Below are 23,612 nucleotides of genomic sequence, written 5' to 3'. Positions count from 1 at the left end.
TACAGCCCTATGTGAAAGGTTTGTCTAATAGTAATTGACTTTGTCTCTTATAGTTTTTACCTATACTACCCACGCCTTCAAGTGTGTTACTGACCTTTATTTTGAAACTGTGATTTTCCTGATTGGAATGAAATGAGATCTGACCCATTGATTATAATCTCTTAAACATGTTTCCATTCCAAGACAATTTACAAATAACATTTACAGTCAACATGGCCTAATTAGGAATAAACTGGTTTTGTGACTTATCAATTCAAGATATAACAATATAATATACATATATTATATTTTAAATTGATTTATTTGAGCGTACGAACAGTAACATAGCTTATAAACCCCATATGATATTGGGTTTTTGTTTTTTCCTAAATAAGGCACATTTGAGGTTAAAAAATATATATGTCTCAACCAATTGTTCTGCATTCGAAGTAAATTGATAATATTTGGTGTCTGGTTGCACTTGTCGGATAGTTTTTGGCACAACATACAACAGATCTGTTTCAGCTGCTCAGCACTTCCATATTTTACATTTAGATTATAATCGCAAATGACTGGGAAACTGCAGCTTTAAGAAGAAATTGAAGTGCTGGTATGTTCTCTTCCCTAATGATATACTGTAAGAATTCTACCTGTGGTGGTGGCAAAACTGTAAGTCGTGTGATGTCATTAACCAGGTGTGCTCTTACAAGGTCGGTTTGTGCTGCCGTTTTTCTCTTGCAATCTCTCTTGTGGAAAAAATAATACGCTTAGTAAAAATAAATAAATAAATAAATAAATAAACCCTTGCTGTTAAAAATGCATTCTTAGCGATAGCTGGACGGCACTCCCATCCAGGCGCGTGCCAGCTACCCTCTACTGTCAGGTAATTGGATTTCAAAAACGATACTTTTTTATTTCTTAGCAGAATACTGAATTATTATGATGTTTTTATTATTTTTGTGAACGCCTAAAGTTATTATGACGACGCTCGTCCCTAGGTGAGTCGTTCTATTCAAAGTAGAGATGCAAATTATAAAATATGTTTTGCCTATTTGCATCGCTGAACTGTTAAGCCCCCGTGACCACAGAGCTGCACGCTCATCTTTACATTTTTTTGGAGGACGTTGACAGTAAAAGGAAAATAAGACCTCGCAATGGAAACAGTGTTCCAGGTCACGTTTTGAATGCACGGGTTTTTAAATAATGAAGTGTTAAAATGTGTTGCCTATGCAAGAACATACACTACAGGGATAAACACACTATACATATCAATCTACATTTTGATCAGTGTGAAAAAATACATTTGTAAACATATTAATATTATTATGAATAGTAATAATAATAACTATAATGCAAACAATTATTTTTGGAAACTGTATGTATAAAACGAGAGCAATAAAAAAAATGGTAATAAAAACAAATGCATTTTCCCCAGGTGTAGCACCCCTACCCCTACCCCTACCCCTACCCCTACCCCATCCCCATCCCCTACCCCTACCCCTACCCCTACCCCTACCCCATCCCCATCCCCACCCCCACCTTAAAACATTAAAATTAAAAATACATTTAAAAAAGCCTCACCTTTGTTTGCGACGTTTTGACGCCAAAACCCTTTTGCAAACCAAGCAGAAGAAGTAGCGCTCGGACCCGGGTAGCAGCGGGTGGGATGTACTGTTAAACTCAAGGTCTTCTTGACAGTTACGTTGCTGTTTTTCTTGTATCCCCACCTTAATCAATATCTAGTGTATTTTGCTCGCTGTTAAAGGCAGTTTAATAGCCTACAATTAATTTGTCAGATGCGCTGTTTTTCACAAGGCTCCCCTCTCGAGCTCAATGCTTGCCTTAGCAAACTGATGACATTAAGGTGGAGCCACAGCTGGGATTACAAAATGTTTCACCTCCCCCTTAAAATACACACACACACACACACACACACACACACACACGTAAGCAAGCTACATACATGGCATACATACAGATTCATATTCTCCAACTTATACGTTATAAAATAGGACATACAGTACTCAATAGCGCCTAATTCACATTCATATGATGTATTATACCGTAGCCTACGCCTTGGTTTTATTTAAGAATTAATATTAATATAGAATAACGTAATTGCATAGACTAATGTTGGAGATAACATGTGTGTAGATATATTTTTAAACATGGATACTTTATTCTAACATGAAACGCACAGAATGTATTAAAATTCCTATTGATTTAACAAGCCGTTTGACTGCATATTTCTTTATCATTAGGTATATGGCCAGGTGCACAGCAATTATGCATTTAGGACAACCGCATTCCTTACTGGCCTTCAGAATCTTAGTTCAAAATAATACAATGCTGACGATTTTCTTGAAATGGCACAACTAACTATCTTGAACCAGCTACCTCAGTCTCGTATTAAGCTATCATGCGATAGTTCTAGCAGGCAACATATATTCTAGCAGGCAACATACATTTCTTGATTTTAGGTGCATAGGTGCACAGAAGAAACTGTATTTTAGTGTACCAATACATTTCACTGTAAACAGCTATAATTGTATAGAGAAGGGGACGTAACGTTTTTAACCAGCATAGCCAGCACTATCCTGTTCGTACCTGAAGTTTGCCTCTGCCTCTGAACTGCTCAGATAATCTGTTGACAAACAGGTGTAGTCAGCCTTTGTGCCTTTTACAATAATAAGCACATAGCGCCCTCTTGTGGTAATTGTAGCTAATTACACGAAATTACATTAATTCATAAATTGGTTGACGAGAGGGCTGTTGTGTAACTGGTCGCTCTTCTTGAAATATACAGTATGTAGTCTTTGGTAGAAGCGGGTACTGTCAAAATACAGCCCTGTCCATGTGTGCTCCTGTTAAATCGTATGTGCCAGCGCCTTTGTCTGTCAAACAGAACAGTATCATTTTATGAGAACCATTTGTATTAGCCAGTCTCCTGTGTAACATTTACAAGTTAAAAAAGGGGAAAAAAAGTACCGCCTTTCTTTTGCATGGTTGGAAATAGCAATTCAGCAAGGCGGAGAAATTGGTTACAGAGCACTGGAATTTGGCAGGTAAGTGCTGCTTGCCATGATTCTGGTTCCAATCCATTCAATCCAAATCCATCCATTCAATCATTACTGTTCATTTCTTTAATGACACCGTCCATTCTGTAATAGCAATAATAACAATGTATGCAAAGCCCTAAAATGACATGCAGAAAGAGTCGGAAGAGAGACAATCAGTTTCCATACACCTCCGGATTATGCTACTCATGCTAAAAAAATGTCCTTAGCAAATGTCATCCCAATTAGACAAGCAGTTATCTATATGTTAAATGTAAATGTGACATACAGTCAGTCAGACTCACACACTCCATATACCCCACAATTATGATTCACTTAACACTGTGTTAAAGAAGGTGCTAGGCAAGTTTCATCACAATTGTGGGTGTCTAGCAAAACGTAAAAGAGTGACATAAATGCTACAGTACATATACCCGTCTCCACTATACAACTGCATTCCCGGGAGGGTTCATTTATTATATGACGTGCTAGGTGACAGAAAAAAGGAAAACATATGCTGAAGTCCTTTCGTTTGCTATTTTTGTGAAAACCGCAGGCCAGCACAGGTCTTATCTCCGCTTTGCACATCCTATGCCCATGCCAACACAGGATGCTGTTTTTTACGTGACCAACACGCAGGTGTCTTATCTACACCCACGCATTACTGTACCACTGTGCCGAACCTTCGCTATATTCCTGCTGGAAAATAAGTTTAAAATAATTATTTTAACTAACATTATAAGCATGTTTATTTCTGGAGTGATCTTAAAACAGCAGTTTCCTGCGATCATGTTATCATAAAGCCTCAATTAAATGTCTTTGTTAACTACTTTCAATGTGTTCAACTTATTAGAAAGCAAAGCTTGCTGACAGTCCAGTAAGTTTGTTTTATTGCAGAAAGGCTGGTTTCGCTGAAGAGAGTGAGGGGTTGATTTGATCAGCCTATATACCCCGACAGGATAAACCACCCTGAATTGCATCAGCTATCTAATCCCTAGAAATAAATCAGTGATACAACTGAGAGGGGTTCTCTAGAGTTGCAAGAAGGAAAAATATCCAGCTGTGGTTTATCGTGTCTGGGTATAGGTTGACCAAATCAGCCCCTAGCTCTCCAAATTCACGGAAGAGTAACGCGGGTTATAATAAACTGTGGTTATCAGTAATTCCTATCGTAATGTAAAATATGTAAATACATCGTTCAGATATGCACTTTGTAAACCTCCATAGCAGAAAGACTTCGCACAGCTAGTAGACGGTTTTTAAGTCACGTGACGTCACAGTGGTCGGGCCCCTAAATCTTGCGATTTGACGTCAGCGTGCCTCGCTGGTGTTTTTGTCCCAAGATGGCGGCGTTGAGATGATTGAATAGCCTGAGAACATTTACGGAGTTAACGACATTTCTATCGGTCTCCCTTTCAGTAGTTTTTTTTCTTATTGTTTCATAGTTAGTTAAATAAAAAGAAAGCTTAGGATGGTAATATGACACAGGGGAAGAAGAAGAAGCGGGTGAACCGCAGTATTATGCTGGCGAAGAAGATCGTTATTAAGGATGGTGGCACGGTGAGTCTGGAGGGGGAAGTGTACACACTGGGGCGGACACCTCACTATTCATTGTTTATATCGGTTGGGTCACATTTGCTGTGCCAGCTGTCGGAGTCTATTGTATTGTTGAATTAATACATTGAGTGAATCGTTCAATCGAAGCAAAATTGCCTGCCTGCTGCTGTGTATTCAGCAACAACTAAGACCATCTGGAACGTCATGCTGTACTTTGTAATGCGTTTATACAAAACAAGTGTAACAGATACTGTGCCTCCCCAAAACTTAAGTGATTATATATATATATATATATATATATATATATATATATATATATATTATATATGCTAGTTTTATTATATTTGTAGGCGGGTTTTACCACCTTATATGGGAATGTAATTGTAAACACGCCATATTCTGGTTATTAAATTAAACGTCTGGGAGTTTAATTAAGGGTTTCGTTACAGATGTTTTAATACATTTAAAATAATCTACATTTAAAAACGTAGCGATTAATATGTGTTTTACCTGGAGCAAACATGTGAATTATTATTATTATTATTATTTATTTCTTAGCAGACGCCCTTATCCAGGTCGAATTACAATCGTAAGCAAATACATTTCAAGTATCACAGTACAAGCAATAATACAATTAAGAGCAAGATAAATACAATGAATCTGTTCTGTGCTGTACTGCGATAATGTAATTTCTAGTGTAAATGTCAGTTGAAACGGTAGCAGTTCCGCAAATAGTACTGGCAGGAAACTGTCAAGCGGCGCAAAGTGTTAAAATTGAAAAGCGGATCCTGATTACCGTCACAAAACCGCGAGGTATGCAGGACAGCAGGCCAAACAATGTGCGGTCTGGTGTGAAGATGCGTATTCATTCTTTGTTTGCTAAGACCATCTGTACACCGACGACATAAGTCACTGTTTCTACTGCTGCAACTTACTGACGGTCGCAACAAGACGACTCGGTGCTTTGTTCAATTGTGGTTAAGGATCGGGTCGTCTTTTCTGAGCAGTTACCAGAATTACATTTTTATAATGGAAGTTTCAAAGAAGACAGTTTCAAAGAGCTGGTGGGTAAGTATTGAAAAAAAAGTAAACGCTGTCAAATATGATTATTGTTACCAATGTAAAGTGACGAAGGTATAAAATACAATCCCTTGTAGTTAAGTTTGGGAAGTGATGTAAGGGCAGCAGTGTGGAGTAGTGGTTAGGGCTCTGGACTCTTGACCGGAGGGTTGTGGGTTCAATCCCCAGTGGGGGACACTGCTGTTTTACCCTTGAGCAAGGTACTTTACCTAGATTGCTCCAGTAAAAACCCAACTGTATAAATGGGTAATTGTATGTAAAAATAATGTGATATCTGTATAATGTGAAATAATGTATATGTGATATGTTGTAACAATTGTAAGTCGCCTAAGAAATAAATAATAATTAATAAGAGAACAATAAATGTACAGTATGCATGATTTTAACTGGCCTAGTCAGAATAGCATACATGTTTGCACTGCACTTGCAAAAGCTCTCATGTACAGATTTCAATCCATATGGATTAGAAAATTCCTGATTGTAGGTATTTAAATTCACACCCCATTTTTTTCCTCAGTTGGAATCATTTCTAGCATATAGGCCAAGGTGTTCCTCTTTTTTCTGCTTTAAACAATTTATTTCCTCTGTTTTCCTGTTACTTGATACACGCATCGCCTCTTGCTTGCAGGTGTCTCTCCTAATAGTATTATCCATTCCATGCTGTCAAGCTTGCTTTACAATAATAATAATAATAATAATAATAATAATAATAATAATAATAATAATAATGTATAGAGTGTGGAGATGTAGTTAGGCTGCTAGAAACAGCCATTATTTTGTATTTTGTATTTCTTTTAAAAATCTATACCCATATGTTAGCTTAGCAGTCTAGCTAAATTGTTCTTTATTTTATTTCTCAATAATTGGTGCTTATTGCTGATTTTGGTGACTGTATGGGGCTGGCAGGTGCCATTAAATAGGCTATTATCACCCATGTGTACCTCTGGTGTGACAATGACTTTATAATTGAGTTAGTGCTTCACTTTCCCTTTACTTGATATTTTTACTTTACAAAAACTACCTTTTTAAAAAATATATATAGTATTGATGTTTAATCTGATTCAGTATTATCTGGTTCTATAATGCAATCATAAAGATGTTTATTTAAAACAAACATTATAGTTCTTACAGATACTGTGATTCAAATAAAGCTTATGTTATGCAGGGATTTTAGATCAGTTACTGTATTTGAATCGGGTTCAGTGTCTGGTTTTCTCACCGATTCTCAGCACAACTGAACAAGAGTATCCACATAGTTTAAATGGCAAATCCAAATGTGTTAAGAAAGCCTTAGTAGTCAGAATGCTAACCGGAACAATCAATTGACATGCAAGTGGAGTGTAATATTCCTAATGTCAGCCTTTTTACCTAAAAAAGGCATAGTAGTAGCCCTGGTCATGTGTTCACCACAGATAAAGCATCTTGCACTGAACAGCAGTCTATTATAACAATTAAGGTTTTTCTATGGGCTTAGTTAATCACACACTAGCTAACTTAGACAAACCATACTACTCATTAGTTCATGTGTGACTTACGAAGCTCATTCTTTTTATTTACATTTCAAATAAATGTCTGTTCTTTTTATTTATTATTTTTTTTTGCTTTTTCCCCAGCCACAAGGAATAGGAGCACCCAGTGTGTACCATGCAGTGATTGTCATCTTCTTGGAGTTTTTTGCATGGGGTCTTCTGACAGCACCCACACTGGTGGTAAGAGATTGGAACACATATATGTGGAGTAGAAATGTATTTGAAGTGAGTTGGTTAGTGAGGGCAAAGGTTCTGCAATATTGGCAAGGCAGCCTAAATGGGAGCAAAGGGCAAAGGGAGCAAGAGGGGGTTATATGGAGTTGTCCTGTCTGTATGTCGCACTTCACATGCATACAGTTATAACTGTTAAACTTTCACTTGTGTTAAATTTGGAAATACTAAAAAATGTAATAAATTCAATGGCAAACGTTTTAACTAGAATTTGTTTTTTTAGGACATTTTTCAAATCGACTTCTAATCGACATGTTAATCATTTAATTTATTATGTTTCTTTTAGTAATTCTAGATGGCGGTCATGACAGTTTATTTTTTGTGTTACTGATAGATCTAAGTTAGGCATGTTTTTTAATTTGTCATCCGCACAATTGATACCACTATCTCTGGAGATATTATAATTAAGACAATCTGGGATGCATTTTATTTAGAAAAACTGGCAGATTTCCCCCTTATTCACTTCCAGAGATTTGACTTCTGGCTGATTTCAGATGTTTTTTTGTTGCTGTGCAAATTTGGCTTTGATTAAATATTTTGGTTAATGTTTTCCTTCCAAAATTGATGTTGCTCCTAAGTTCTCATGCCCAACAATATGTAAACTGCAATGAAGACTCCGTTTTTCATTTGGAAAGATCTAGACGTATTTTAAAAAATAATAATAAAAAAAAAAATCTACTTGCACATCTTTGTATATTAATACATTAAATGAATACAGTATTTTATAGAACTGCAATAATGGTACCATTTTTTTTTTTTGAGTGCTCCCCAGTACGTTATATTTAGGCTTGCTACTTTTTCAATATTAATTGGTAAAGCTCGTTAAACGTTGAATTCCCAAAAAATATGAGTTCGACTGAAATAAATTTAATATACGATAAACATTGGTAAACCACTCGCTGTTTTTTATTTTCTTACCAGAAATAATAATTTAGAGATCCTCTCTAGTTTGTGTAGTTTTTATACTTGCTGTCTGTCCCGTCTCCCTTCCGCTCTGAATGGCTGGGGGTCGCTGTCAGTCATCTCAGTGGTCCGTTAGTACTGTAGTTTCACCCTGTTCTGACAGATCTCGTTGACTGAAGCAGTGCTAGAATGCTCTCATTTGTTTAAATGACTGTTAATCATCAAGACCTGCACTGACTGCACTTTCATTTGCCAGCTACAGCGCCTGTCATTCAAAGCGCCTACTTTGAAATTAGCTGGTTAAGGTGTACATAAGCTTTTGCTTTAGGCATACGGTGACAGGTTACTAGTTTGATTTGAAAATGGGGCGCAAGAGAAAAACACAATGAATATTGTGCACAATACCCTGGCCGACGGCTGAAGTCTCCACGGAGGAAGAAGCGGGCCCGTCTGCCTTGCCTTCCAGTGACTCTGAGTCAAGCTGTGCTGAAGCAGGAGAGGGGTGGAGCTCAGACTCCAAATAAGTGCAAGTTAGTTCTGTTCATCTATGTAATGTTTTGTTCTGTGCATATTTTTACTCGTAAGTTTATGCTATAAAAGTCTGTGTAATACACTTTTATATGCTGTGTTTTCCACGGTTTATTTGAGACAATTTTTAAATTTGCGTAGGATCTTTATCTTTACAAGGTATAACTCTGCTGTGACCAAACGTTATTTCATTTAGAATGTTGGTAACCATGGTTTTGTTGCATGTTGAATATGATAGAGGTTTTGCTAAATGAGACGTTTTTTAATGGCATGTTTTCAAGTGACATCTACTGACTGCTCTGTGCAACAATACATAAGTAGTGTTTCGCTGTGGAGCCTCTAATAGAAAAATATTTTGATTGCGTATATTATTTATCCCCATTTGTCCGTTGTATATTCAACTCATTTTAATTGCTTGATCAAATTAAACTTTTAAGTGAGACTTCTGTCCAAGTTCAGCAAGGGGCAGCAGACAATGGCCCAACTGTCCTTGGCATTTTAAAACAAAATTATTCAGAGCATATTTGCAGATGTGTTCATTTATTTAATCTACTGCAGCTGTGAAGTTTGCTCTTGTAAACAGAAAAAAATAGTCAGCTTTCGTTGATGTATAAACAGGGTTTTAAAGGTGTAGTACAGTTTGAAAGATTCATTAAACATTGGGATTAACTTCAGATTTGTTCATTTCTATCAGCAACCCGACTAGATCAAATTACAGTTAGGATTGCGAGTGGGAAGAACTCAGTCACTCCGATTTACGCAGGTTATGGAAGTTACTTAATGAGGCTGGTTTTAAGTCTCGAACTGCAGAAAGAAACGTATGGGCTGAACATAGTGGATGTGAATACAATTGTCAGGGAAATTGCAGATGGAACAGACAGCAGCCACAGTTTAATATCAGAAGGACTGGGCATCTAGTTTTAAAGACTGGTTTCATGGTGCAGATGGAAAAGTGAAATTATGGAAAAAAAACTGACTTGTATTATTGATATGTTGGACCTTCAAAGCATCAATTTAAAAAATGGCCAAAAAAACCACAGTAATAATATATTAATCTATGGATTGATTATTGTAAATTAGTTAGTATTTCAAACTATAAAAAAAACTAGTTGCAAGCAACTTTATGGCTTCCAGGACCAGTACAAAACACTTTAGCAAATAGTGCAAAATGCCAGTGCCAGTAATAAATACTTAACAAATAGTGCAGAATGCCAGTACCAATACCAGTACCAAACTGCAGAATGGCATTTTTACATAGTAACCATGACCCTATGTGCACTCTATTATGAGTTATAAGGCAGTTTTACATTTTACCTTTAGGAGAGGTCAAAGTTCACAGGCAATGACATTTGTTTAATAGAGCATATATGGGTTACTATATGTGTTCCATAGTAACCATGACCCTATCTGCACTCTATAAGGAGTTATGAGCCAGTTCTGTATGTTGATGATGTCATCCAACATGGCCGCCATGTTTTTCATTGTAGCAACTTCCCTTTTAACACCCTTTAAAGACAACCACACTACGATCATATGTGCCACTGGGTTTGTTTGTCGGACTAGCGGTTTGGGAGAAGATCTTCGTAGTTTGTGATTATGATGTCTGTACCGTGCGATTTTGCAGCATGGCCGCCATACCACACAACCTATCGGCTTCTTACGAACACCAGTTAATCCTGGACTATCCCTCAACAACTATACTAACTTTCAGCACTCTGCAATAAGTTGTTTTCGAAAGACGAATTTTTACATTTTGGCAAAATGTTTGGTTTTTTTTCAATCCAATATGGCAGTCAAACCATGTGAACTACGACATAAGTTCTTTAGCATTTTCCATCTTCCCATAAGCATCTACCAACCTACCGAAATCAGGTGAGTTTTTGAGCAATAATGGCGGAAAGAAAAATAATAATAATAAAAAGAATAATCCCAGCAATAACAATAGGCTTCCCAGCCTATGGTCTGGAAATCTAATAATTAATCTGGGAGAGGGGAAGTTTGGTGATGAGTAAAACTTCACTTTCACACAGATGAAAAATCTTAATAATGCACAGGATTACATTGGCTCTTGGAACACAAAAGAAAATGATGTAGATCAAAAGATAATTGTCAGGATCTGTGTGGTTTAGGGTCTGCTAAATGAGAATGCAGGTTAAACCTGCTCAAGCTAACATATATATATATATATATATATATATATATATATATATATATATATATATATATATATATATATAAAAATATTGTTTTCAAAGCAGTGACGCATAAAGGGTAAATATATGTTCTTTTCTGTTCATTTTCCTATATTGTAGGTTTTACACGAGACATTCCCGAAGCATACATTTTTGATGAATGGCTTAATCCAAGGAGTAAAGGTAAGATTGCATACAGTATGCTTGTAAACTCGTCTGCAAAGAAAAAAAAAAAAAAACACATACAATAATCACGGCATCACTGCTAGGCAAGATGATGTGGTTTGGCTTGTTTCTAATATAAACAGAACTTCATAGATTCCCTTTAGGAGTTTCTCTACATCCTTGGGTGGGGTGAAACAGGACTGAAAGGGCTAGATTGCCACATATACTTAGTTTATTATTGTTGGGACAGAGGAATAAATACAGATATGAAAATGTTTTTGGTATCTTATGAATGCCTCCGATATTTAAAATCTTACTGAGCAATTCAATCCAAGTGCAGTAGTACCCCAGATATCTATTTACCATAGCTAGACCCACAGAACAACTTTTTCATTTTACTCAATATAGGGGATAACTTTTCATATTTACACTTCATTTTAAAACAGAACATTTTTATAAAAGAAATCCTTAAATTATTTAAAGATGGACTGTCCCTTCTCTGTAGCATCTTTGTAGTAGCTCATATTATTGTATTATTCTTTGTTTCATAAGGAGTACAGTAAAAATGATCAATCCCTAGATTGTACTTTGTTAATTTAGCACAATCAATCCTGGTCCAATTTGGTTTGTGCAATTTGTGGAAATATTTGGAGATGTCGAGGCCCTGTTGGTCTGTAAGGAGAGTGTGTGTGAGATATTGCATTGTGCTGTTTCCATTTCTGTACACTAACTGTTAAATTCCTGTGTGTTTCAGGGGTTGTTATCATTCCTGAGCGCTCCCCTAATCGGAGCCCTTTCGGATGTGTGGGGAAGGAAGTCTTTTCTGCTACTAACAGTGTTCTTCACCTGTGCGCCCATTCCACTCATGAAAATAAGCCCTTGGTTTGTGAATCTTTCTGCCACTCGATCATATAAGACGCAGTCTCTTTAGGGTTCTGCATGAAATTACCGGTCCACTAATATCTTATTATATGTAGGTAGTTAGCCTTTTAAATTATACTGTGGTTAAGTTGTAAACGTTTATTGGTTTTTTTTTAAAGAAAGATTTACAGTCTTAAGTACTTTCGTATATTATTTCAAAGGGTAGAGTTGTGTGCTCGGAGATATTGAGTGTCCCTGGTTCTCTTTTTCAGGTGGTATTTTGCTGTTATTTCAGTGTCTGGAGTTTTTGCAGTGACCTTCTCTGTGGTATTTGCTTATGTAGCTGACATAACCCAGGAACATGAACGGAGTATGGCCTATGGACAGGTAAGTACTTCACCACAGCTTATGTGTTGACATTTTAGTTTATTTACTGCTAATCAATTTTTCAAATCCAACTGACCCTCATTAAAGGAAAGCATGACTATGCCTTTTTCAATTCCTTGTGTTCTATTCCTGTTCAACTCAAGGCTAAAATATATGGACTTCTGCATTGTAGTACAATCCTAGTTTTGCCAGAATAACCGGCAGTCCATTGTTTATATTGCGCAACAAGTCTGAGTGATAACAGAGTAACGGGACTTGCCATCCTTTCAAACATGAGCATGTTAACACACAATAGACCCCATTCACTAACTTATAATGCTTCATTTAAAACTGCAGTGATCCACAACTGTTCAGTTAAACACAAATGTTATTTAGCCTTATGGGCGCTGTTTATTGAGAACTTCTGTAATGACAATTCACAGTGAAATACATGTTCTTGCTTTAATTTAGTATTATTCCCATTGCTCAATTCAATTCTTCTGTGATTTACTTTGAGTCTGACTCGCTTTGCCTTGTGCAGCTCAATAGTCGCATGGTATAAGGAACTGGATCTTTTTAAATGTAAACTAGTTTCAGAACTATAGAGGGTGGAAAAAACCTGCTGAGAGGTGTTCTATAAACGTTTTATAAATATTAAACTTTATTGAATTAGTCACTTTGGGTTAATTCTTAAACATCTTGGTGACTACATATAATCGCAGCTCTTCTCGGCACTCAGACACAGGATTGAGCAGTATTGTGTAGCATTAGGCATGACTGTCAGCTGACCAGCTCATCGGCCTAACATTCATTGTGTACCAGGCAGTACTGATATGTTAAACTCTATTGTAATGTCTAGTGGTTATAATTGGGCTGTCCACTCTTGGAAAGACGCCCATTGTAAACAAACCCAGCTAAGGATGTCCTGTATGTATATCCTGAAATAGTAAAATACTGTAGATTCCTTTTTTTTCCCCTGTAAATTAATAGATTTTTGTATTTGAATTTCAGGTATCTGCCACTTTTGCCGCCAGTCTGGTGACAAGCCCAGCTATTGGTGCCTACCTTTCCAGAGTATATGGGGACAGCCTGGTGGTAGTGCTGGCCACAGCTATAGCGCTGCTGGATATCTGCTTCATCCTAGTAGCGGTCCCAGAATCCCTGCCAGAGAAAATGAGGCCGGCATCCTGGGGAGCCCCTATCTCCTGGGAACAGGCTGATCCATTTGCAGTGAGTGCAGTCAAAGCTATTACAGTAGTTTATCATGGCATTGCAGAGTCACCTTTTATTTCAATATCTGATCAATGTTTTTTTCACATTTTGATAAAGCAACGTAGCATTTTCCCCCATCCTTCTATGGAAGTTTAGTAAATGAATCATAACTTGCCCATTCCATTATTTATAGATATGATGATACAGTATGTTAAATTATTTATTGGGAGATCTTCAGCATTACAGAAAGACTTTGAGCATTACCAAGAAAATGTTGTGCAAGTCGTGGTCAGTACTGTACCTTTCTATTGGCCAGAAAAATGAATGAGTGAATGAAGGATAACAGAACAGGGTGTTCTCATATGGTCCTATATTTCTGTCTTGTGGCGCCACTGATTAGACAATTGAAGGAATACACAGGTCAGCCATTGCTTCACAAAGGCAAAAACCTGTCACCCAGGTCTGATTGGCTCTGAAAGGGATAAAACAAACATGTTTTATGTATTAAAAACATTGCTGCCATTTACACTTATGATGATGAATTGTTCTCAATACAGTACTGCTGTTAAGCATATTTAACTGTTAAGCTGTTAAATTGACTGTGGTTCTCCAATTTCTTTCCTAGTCTCTTAAAAAGGTGGGTCAGGATTCAACAGTGCTGCTGATCTGCATAACTGTGTTCCTTTCCTACCTCCCTGAAGCAGGCCAGTACTCCAGCTTCTTTCTGTATCTCAGACAGGTGAGTTCAGTGCCGGTGATGAGAGAACCACCATCGCACTTCATATAACAACCTTTAAAGGCTTTTTAATAAAAAGAACATTTAGACTTGTACTTGTTCTTTTAAATGTTTTATTAATTTATACATACTATATTAGATTGCAGTAGTTTGTTATATCGAACACAAGTCAATTGGAGATCAATGAAAGCACCAGCTGAAATGTGTATATACTTGATTCAGGGTTTGAGTTGACCAACCTATACGTTGCCAGAATTTGCAAAAGCTGGATTATTGTAGAACATTATACACTACCAGGTAATCCACCTGGATTGCATCACATACTTCTTTTTAGTGTTAATCCCACAGATCCAGGGTGAAAGTCCAGTGCTGTAAATCCAGCTGTGGCTTTTCCCGGCAAGTAAGTGTTGATTAAATCAACCAATACCCTAGGTTTCAAGTTCAGACCCAGCCCAAGTATGAGCAGGAGCTGTTCAGGGGGTTAACTTTCATAATTCAGATTAAAGCTACTTGAACTGCAGAGGTTTAGATGTGGCTAGACTGTTGTATCAGTAGGGATCTAGAAAACAATAACATCTCGTGTTTGTTTAATGTCAGAAGGACCCAGAAAGCATTTTTATTTCTTTCTCTCAAAACGTTCCGAAGCTGGGGCGAGAGCTCTTGAGTGCTAACTGGTAGAAAGAAGTGTCTGTGTACTTGTAATACTCCATAACATTAATAAATAGATGTCCATTTCTGTTTAGATCATGGGGTTTTCAACAGAAAGTGTTGCTGCTTTTATAGCAGTCTTGGGCGTACTCTCCATCATTGCACAAGTAAGTATTTACTGTTTAATACATTTGAAATTGACTGTTATGTCCTATTGTGGATACTGGAAGAGTGCATATACAGTGCCTTGCAAAAGTATTCAGACCCCTGACCAATTCTCTCATATTACTGAATTACAAATGGTACATTGAAATATCGTTCTGTTTGTTATTTTATTTTAAAACACTGAAACTCAAAATCAATTATTGTAAGGTGACATTGGTTTTATGTTGGGAAATATTTTTAAGAAAAATAAAAAACTGAAATATCTTGCTTGCATAAGTATTCAACCCCCACACATTAATATTTGGTAGAGCCACCTTTCGCTGCAATAACAGCTTTAAGTCTTTTGGGGTAAGTATGTACCAGCTTTGCACACAGTGTCGGAGTGATTTTGGCCCATTCTTCTTGGCAGATTTGCTCCAGGTTGTTCAGGTTGGTTGGACGGCGCTTGTGGACCGCAATTTTCAAATAGTGCCACAGATTCTCAATGGGATTGAGATCAGGACTTTGACTGGGCCACTGTAGGACATTCACCTTTTTGTTCTTGAGCCACTCCAATGTTGCTTTGGCCTTGTGCTTGGGATCATTGTCCTGCTGAAAGGTGAATTTCCTCCCAAGCTTCAGTTTTTTAGCGGACTGAAGCAGGTTCTCTTGCAGTATTTCCCTGTATTTAGCTCCATCCATTCTTCCTTCAGTTTTAACAAGATGCCCAGTCCCTGCTGATGAGAAGCATCCCCACAGCATGATGCTGCCACCATCATACTTCACTGTAGGGATGGTTTGTCTTGAGGCATGGGCAGTGTTAGGTTTGCGCCACACATAGCGCTTTGAGTTTTGGCCAAAAAGCTCTATCTTGGTCTCATCTGACCACAAAACCTTTTCCTACATCGCAGCTGGGTCACTCTCATGCTTTCTGGCAAACTCCAGACGTGCTTTCAGATGGTACTTTTTGAGTAACGGCTTCTTTCTTGCCACCCTCCCATACAGGCCAGTGTTATGCAGAGCTCTTGATATGGTTGACTGGTGCACCATTACTCCATTCCCAGCCACTGAACTCTGTAGCTCCTTCAAAGTGATTGTTGGCGTCTCTGTGGCTTCTCTCACAAGTCTCCTTCTTGTTTGAGCGCTGAGTTTTGAGGGACGGCCTTTTCTTGGCAGTGCCTGGGTGGTGTGATGCAGCTTCCACTTCCTGATTATTGATCCAACTGTGCTCACTGGGATATCCAAACCCTTGGATATTATTTTGTACCCTTTCCCTAATCTATGCATTTGTATTACTTTATCTCTAACTTCTGTAGAATGCTCTTTGGTCTTCATTTTCCTTCAGATTCACAGCCTGACCAATGATCCTTCAACAGTGGGGGTTTTTATCCAGAAAATGTGACAGCAACTTTAATGGTTCACAGGTGGAGACCAGTGGTAAGGTAATTGTGTCCTCGTTAGGGCAATTTCTTTCATCGGTGTAAACTGGGAGCTTCCACAGCACAGGGGTTGAATACTTATGCAAGCAAGATATTTCAGTTTTTTATTTTTCTTAAATATTTCCCAACATAAAACCAATGTCACCTTACAATAATTGATTGAGTTTCAGTGTTTTAAAATAAAATATCAAACAGAACAAAATTTCAGTGTACCATTTGTAATTCAGTAATATGAGAGAATTGGTCAGGGGTCTGAATACTTTTGCAAGGCACTGTATGTAGCTGAACATAAACTTTGATTAATAAACAGTTCAACAGCAATAATACCCCAAATGTGGCTTTTTTTGCGTGATGTGTGATTAAAGTGTGTTTTAATGCATATTGGAATATGGTTGTACCAATATAAAGCCACGTTTTTCAGATTTTTACAATTTTTCTGTTTCAGACTGTAGTGCTGAGTTTGCTGATGCGCTCCATTGGGAACAAGAACACTATTTTACTGGGTTTGGGATTCCAGATCCTGCAGCTTGCCTGTTATGGCTTTGGATCTGAACCCTGGTATGCAATGTACCATCTTACTGTACTGTTGGGTCTTGATGGTCATGCTTAAAAGCTGTATGGCTTTTAATTAGACTGTTGATATTGGAAGTTTTCAGCTGTAATGCATGAACATCATCTCTCTGTGGTTGGTCTGTTCTGGGCTGCAGGGAGTTTCTAAATGTCTAATTTTATTGGTAAAGGATATTAATATGGCTGCTGATATGGAATGGGTATCAACGTGCATTGGGCCCTGTGAAATTCATTGGTTTTCCAGCAGCTTTTTTGTTAGATGGTAAAGATCACTAGTATGCTAAACAAAAACTTCTTCATATTGTAGTTGGTGTGATCAGACTTGCATGTTTTATGTTGAAGCAGATAACACTTTAAAGAAAACAAACTGTAACCAACCGCTCAAGTTCATTATTTCTCCATTGCTGTGTACCTATTCACATTTACATTATAAATCTTAAATGTAGAGGTACTAAAAAGCAACTGGATAAACACTTTACCTCAAAACGTTTGTCTTTGAAGATTTCTTCTTGTGCTTCTGTAAATCTCATCAATGGCTGTAAATGTAAGTTCAGTTCCTGTGCATTGACCCTGAGATGAGGCTGTCCCTCAGTACTGTCTTTCTTTGTCCAATAGGATGATGTGGGCAGCAGGAGCCGTTGCAGCAATGTCTAGCATTACCTTCCCCGCAGTCAGTGCTTTGGTATCAAGGACTGCAGACCCGGATCAGCAAGGTAAGCTGTACTAAAAAGAATGGCATTTCTCTCTGAGCATCTTTCTTTAGCAGGATTAAGATGTGTACCTAAGGTTATAGAGAAGGATAGCTAAGGTTTATATAATGTACACTTTTTTCCATTGCATATACATGTACTAGCTTTGGCTTTCTTGGTATGCTTGTGAAAGAAACAAACAATTCAAGCTACCTTAGTTTGTAAGATCTGTATGTTATAAAGTGCCGTTGGTTAAATGTGTGATAACTTTTAAAGTATAAAGACTAAAAATGACCAAAAGGTCTTCAGCACAGAAAAAGGGAACCAGTTACAATTTTGGTAGTACTAATATGGGTTTTAAAGTTTCCCTGTTAACCTGAGATTCTAAAAATAATTTTATGTATCTTGCCATGTTTGCAGGTGTCGTCCAAGGAATGATCACTGGAATTCGAGGGCTTTGCAATGGCCTGGGACCGGCACTCTATGGGTTTATTTTCTATATATTTCATGTAGAATTTGATAAACCTCAAGAGCCTGGTGATAATGTACATAATTTGCAGGTAAGGAGTGTTTTCCATCTCATCTGGTAAACTGGGTACACGCTCACTAGGTTTTAACCCTTTGCTGTCCATTTATTCAGCGCCTGTCAGGCATGTCCAGTCCTGTTTATTTTACACACGCTGTTTAAAAGTAATTTTATTCACAGTAAAATAGGTTTAAAAGGCACTGCATATTAACAGGACACTCCATACTGTACTCCAGCACTGCCTCATTCCTTGTTCGCTGTATTTATCACATATCTCTTCATAGTAGTGCATACTGATAAATCATCTCCTGATCACTCGTTTTATCACCAAACTCCTCAATAATGCTATCCAAGTCATTATTTTATTACTATAACATCTCAAAAAGCTTGGCAAATGTCTGCAATATTCTTTGAGCATCGGATGCGGAAGCAGCTATCTTGTTTGTTTATGTCTGTGGTGAAGGGACTATGTGTATTGCTCAGATCTGCCTCCGTTGTTGGTTGTTTTTTTTTTTTGGTTGTTTTTTTCCCCGGAAAAAAATGATTGGGGACCTGTGCTTGATATCTTTGATGTCGGACAGGTTCCGACATCGGACCGGAAAGGAAAATTGTAATGTCAGCCCTGGTCCGACATAGGACCGCAAAGGGTTAAAGCACATACTGTAGACTTTGGCTAAGAGAACACCCCTCGGGAAGCAAGTGAAGTGTTCTCTAAGACAGAGTGGACAACCAGACACAATGTGAATCAGTGAATAAATAAATAAATAAATAAATATGTATTACATGTCATGATGCATGTACATCAACATATGAAATGAACAGAATAAGTAAGAGAAAAGCAATAGGCAAGTGTGGTAATAAAGTAAGACCAACATAAACTGTCAAACTAAATTAACACAGCACCCCTACATACATTAAATGCAGCAGCAGCTCTAGATTAATTATGAATACATGTATAGGAGCAACTCAACAGAACGGGAAACGCCAAATTGCTCGGCAACTTGTGTCTGATTTCAGGTTTTTTTTCAAGAGCTCAAACAATTTCTAACCTTTTATAGCAAGAGAAACAGCAGTGTGTTTCACCGTTTTTTACATGCCATTTTTGTAGCGATGAGGAGCACTCGTAGTGGAAATCGGCATACCAAACGAGGCAATAAAGATAGCGGTTCTGAAAAGATTTAATAAACCAGTCAGTGTGCCTCAAGACACCCTTGATGAGAAGCCACATTTATCATCACATTCAAAAGATTTAATAAACCATTTGAATTTAAGTTTGACAAGTTATCAGGTTACAAAACAGTACTATATCAGTTGTGAATGAATCGCTATTGGTGCAAAAAAGGTGTTCTTTTAAGCGAAGTTCCTGTTTCTTAAGGCGAAACATTTACAATGGGGAAAATTCAGTTTCACCACAAGGTTGTTCTCTTAGCCAAAGTGTTCCTATATGCAGAGACTACTGTACCTGGGCAGGTGTAGAGGTCATAGTGTCTATTTGTGAACAATTGTGCAGGGAGCAGGATTTAACCACTTCAGCTCCAGATGTAAAAATGAAACCCCTTCCCAGGTACCAGATTTTGAAAATAATAATAATAATAATGTTTTCAAACCTGTAATTGCTATAAAATGTTAACATATGATAAATAAAACACAAATAAATGACTTAAACTGTGTTTTTCATTAACCCTTTATGCTGCTGTGTACTACATACCCATATTCAATATAGAGATGAAAAATGTTTTTTTTTTTTTTAATTCAATATAGATAAAAACATGTTTTTTTTAGTTTTTTTTTTAACAATGAAAACAAAATCGCTGTTAATAATGATAATCAGTAAACAGTAATTATCAAATAAAAATCAAACAACATCAAAACGTGTGCCAGTATTGACTTGCTCTGTGCCATTTATTGAAATGTTCAATACAACAGAAGCCAGGATTGCATTCGCAACCACTGCACATTTTTCTTGCGTGTTTTCTTTTGTTTTCATTTTCGTAGCAGACCCTGTACCTTTTTTACGGTGTCTGCTTCGCTTGTGTTGGAGGGATAGTCACAAATGCGTGTACACAGCTACTTTGCGCAGGCATTGTGATGGATCTGACTGCCGCATTGCCTGTACCTAGTGCTGTGTTTTGATAGTATTTCGTCACAGCACTGCAAAGTAGCTGCATGCTCTTGTTTGTACTGTTCTTGGCTCCACATCCTATTCATTATAATCGTTGAATGATAAGTTTGCATCAGTCGCTGGTATCGAAATCCTTCGAACCAACTTCACTCCCATTGCTCATTATAGAAAGTCCACGTACGCTGCCATGTTTAGCTTTCGGTAAAAACTATATAAACTATAAACATGTAAAACTAATAATAAATAAAACAATAATAATTTAAAACACTATATATATACTTGTAAAAGCTGAATGGCTTCCTGCAATATATCTCAGCCTTCTGAACGCCAACAGCTAGAGACTGGAATTGCTACATGACACGCAATTGGATAAAAAAAGTCACCTGACCCTCCCCCAACTTTCATTGCACATTCCACAGTACTAGCACTGCTTTAGAGAATGAAACCTGAAACGCTAGACTGAGAAACCGATCATAGAATAGAATGGGAAACTTGACATACGCAGATACGGCATGGTACTGTAAGCGGGTTTTCAATTGACGTATTTGCGTACGTCATGGTGTTGAAGTGGTGACTCCTGTGCAAAGTTTGTGTCTTGTTTATTTTAGACACAAACTTGTTTTTTAAAGGAACGGACACATTTCATGTTGGAAATCTTTTAATATACTAATTGCAAACAGCTGGTAAAATGCCTGGTGAATGTGGTCCCTTGTTTTCTAATGACTTTCCAAATATCTCCCTGCAGTTTCTGCAACAGCCTATAGTAGTTTAAATTTAAGAATGTGTGAGGATAACTTCCAAATGACACATTAGACCAGTCCTCGCTAAATATTTGTAACTGTTACATTGACTACTCAGAGAGCAATGGTATAATTAGCCTTTTATTCCACGCTCATTTGAGATTGCAGTTTTTTGTTTTCCTATTGCAAACAACCCTCTCCCCCAGCAGTCATGCAGGTCCCAAATGCTTCTGATTTCTATACAGGAAGTACAGATGTGATCTAAATGGGCTTTTATAAAACAGTTCCCAAAGTTTTTCTCATGTGGCCTTACATTTATTTTTTAATTTAAGTATAGAATCTGTCTTACTTAAAATCTGATCTTTTGACAATTCTGTATTGTACTATTTTTGTGTGTTTTGAATTGTAAGGTGTAATCTGCTTTTTCCCATCTGTTAATCATTGTGTGTGGTGGTTGTTTTTTATTTATTTATTTTTCCCTCCACCAGGGTTCAATTATCCCTGGCCCTCCCTTCCTCTTTGGAGCATGTGCTGTGCTGCTGGCTCTGCTTGTTGCCTTGTTTATTCCTGAACACACAAATGTAGCGGTAAGAAGCAGCAACTGGAAGAAGCACTTGGCAAACCACGGCCACCCTCACTGTCTGCAGGCACCTGACGATAAAGAACCTTTATTACAGGACACAAATGTATGACTGATGTCATTTATAGTCTGTTTTAATAGTAAAAACTGATGGGGATTCACATTCCTCTTTTTTATCTATTTATGAAGATATCAGACATGTACATTTCAAGTTAGTGTTAGGAGTTGGAATAAATTGTACCATTTGTAAAGAGAGATCAGTCCAAAGGCACTATTTGCAATAGTTTTATTTATTTCAGTTAATATTTCACTTTTAGTTCTGGAGGAAGTTTAGTGTTTTTGTTTTTTGTTCATGAAATTCTATATTGGCATGGCTTATTGTAGGACTTGTGCCATGTAGAACTGGAATGTACTAAACACAGTGTGTTTGTTTTAATCATTCTGCTTTGATGAGAAGTGGAAAAAAATGAGTAATAAAACAAGAAACACAAAAGCAATTCCCCGGAGAGCCCAATTATTTCCTAGAGTAAAACTGTATGCAGACCCAAGTGTAATAAAAGGATAACAAGTGTGGATACATTGCATAATTTATATAGTATCTTAACTGTATTGATGAAAAGCCTTAATAGATTCACTTAAGTACAAAACAAATTATAATTGTTCATAAAGTCAAGTTGGAACCTCATTAAAGTTGAAGAGTTGAATGAACTTGGTACTACAATTTTCTTTTTTGTTAAGTCGCACTCCAGAGGCAGACTGCTTCATTTATTTGTATATCTCTATGCGTGAGGTGGCAGCCTGGCTCTGAATAGGGTGCAATATACACGTTGTTTTACATATTGATGAATATGTGTGTAACAATCCATCAGTGGATTTCATGTAAAGCTATGTTAAGTATTATGACAGGCAAAATAAACATTTGTTTTCTTACAATAGTGCTTTGTAATAACATTTTTTTTTGCACTGTGTTAAAAATGCAGTATTAAGAATTTTAATGTTGACCGTAGTAGCAAGTTTATGAACTAGGCAGTTTTAATGTTGTGCAGCTCTGCTTTTTAAACATTATAACCACATAATATAGACTTATAATGGACCTCAAACTTGTCTTATCAAACAAAATCTATAGCCTTGAAGTGTAAGATCTTTGTTTTTATAGTGGCCTTCTCCAGTAAGTATTCCTTGATTGTCACACATAAAAACAGATGCTAATCTACCAAATAACTGATCACATATATGACAGGTGTGAATTTGTCTGAAATTGTATATGTGTGTGCTTGTAATATTTGAATATGATTTTGTGTAAGATATGATTAGTGTAAAGTACTGTAAGCTCAGTTTTTCATCATGTTCTGTGGTTATATTTTACTGCCTTGTTTTATTTTCAACTTTGAACAGAAGCTGGTGACAAAATCCTAAAAGTTGTAAATATTAAAAAGTAAAGTTCAATAAAGTTACATATTTTATTGTACTGCGAGTGACTTGTTTTATGTGAATTGCTGACAGCTAGATATGTATTTCAAATTGCAAAGTTTTTTTTTTGTTTGGTTCTCTGACACACCCAACTGACCCATGAAACAAACAAAAATATAGGAAGACCAGTCAGAGCGCTGTAAAGGGCAGATTGATTCAACATGACAAAACATTTAGGAAGATTATGTAAATATTCCTCAAAGAATCTGCAGAAAAATCTGGTTCTCCAGTGTGGCCCAGTCATCGCTTTGAGATGGTGACTCATGAAACACAGTTGGTTTCACAGGTC

The 23,612-nt window shown here is 37.1% G+C and overlaps 2 protein-coding genes across 3 annotated transcripts in view; one reads left to right on the top strand and one right to left on the bottom strand.

The window, feature by feature from the left end:
• LOC117417406 (ras-related protein Rab-3B-like) overlaps positions 1-1,883 on the bottom strand; it is a 35,255-nt gene extending 33,372 nt beyond the window's left edge. Inside the window, exon 1 of the mRNA XM_034029547.3 lies at positions 1,561-1,883. The gene's annotated coding sequence lies outside the window, so the exon portion shown is untranslated. The remainder of the gene's footprint in view (positions 1-1,560) is intronic.
• A 2,480-nt stretch (positions 1,884-4,363) lies between these two features.
• Positions 4,364-23,327, top strand: LOC117417305 (hippocampus abundant transcript 1 protein-like). Of its 2 annotated transcripts, none has more exons than XM_034029355.2 (12): positions 4,364-4,595; positions 7,286-7,381; positions 11,176-11,238; positions 11,975-12,102; positions 12,354-12,468; positions 13,459-13,677; positions 14,285-14,398; positions 15,139-15,210; positions 17,072-17,184; positions 17,812-17,909; positions 18,306-18,445; positions 21,762-23,327. In XM_034029355.2, exons 1-12 carry the CDS (start codon positions 4,515-4,517, stop codon positions 21,963-21,965), a joined length of 1,443 nt encoding a protein of 480 aa, XP_033885246.1. In that variant the 5' UTR covers positions 4,364-4,514; the 3' UTR covers positions 21,966-23,327. The 2 variants fall into 2 exon arrangements, with proteins under 2 accessions (XP_033885246.1, XP_058890716.1); XM_059034733.1 differs by lacking the exon at positions 4,364-4,595 and adding an exon at positions 5,426-5,660.
• Positions 23,328-23,612: the final 285 nt, after the last annotated feature.

This window comes from Acipenser ruthenus, chromosome 12 (assembly GCF_902713425.1).
Source record: "Acipenser ruthenus chromosome 12, fAciRut3.2 maternal haplotype, whole genome shotgun sequence".
Taxonomy (NCBI): Eukaryota; Metazoa; Chordata; class Actinopteri; order Acipenseriformes; family Acipenseridae; genus Acipenser; species Acipenser ruthenus.
Note: the sequence above shows the minus strand (reverse complement) of the source record. Positions and strands in the feature narration are given on the sequence as shown.

Coding starts and splice junctions, on each gene's coding strand:
- LOC117417305 (XM_034029355.2), top strand. CDS start 4,515: ATGACACAGGGGAAGAAGAAGAAGCGGGTGAACCGCAGTATTATGCTG. Junction 11,239..11,974: donor GCTTAATCCAAGGAGTAAAG/GTAAGATTGCAT, acceptor TGTGTGTTTCAG/GGGTTGTTATCATTCCTGAG. Junction 13,678..14,284: donor AACAGGCTGATCCATTTGCA/GTGAGTGCAGTC, acceptor TTTCTTTCCTAG/TCTCTTAAAAAGGTGGGTCA.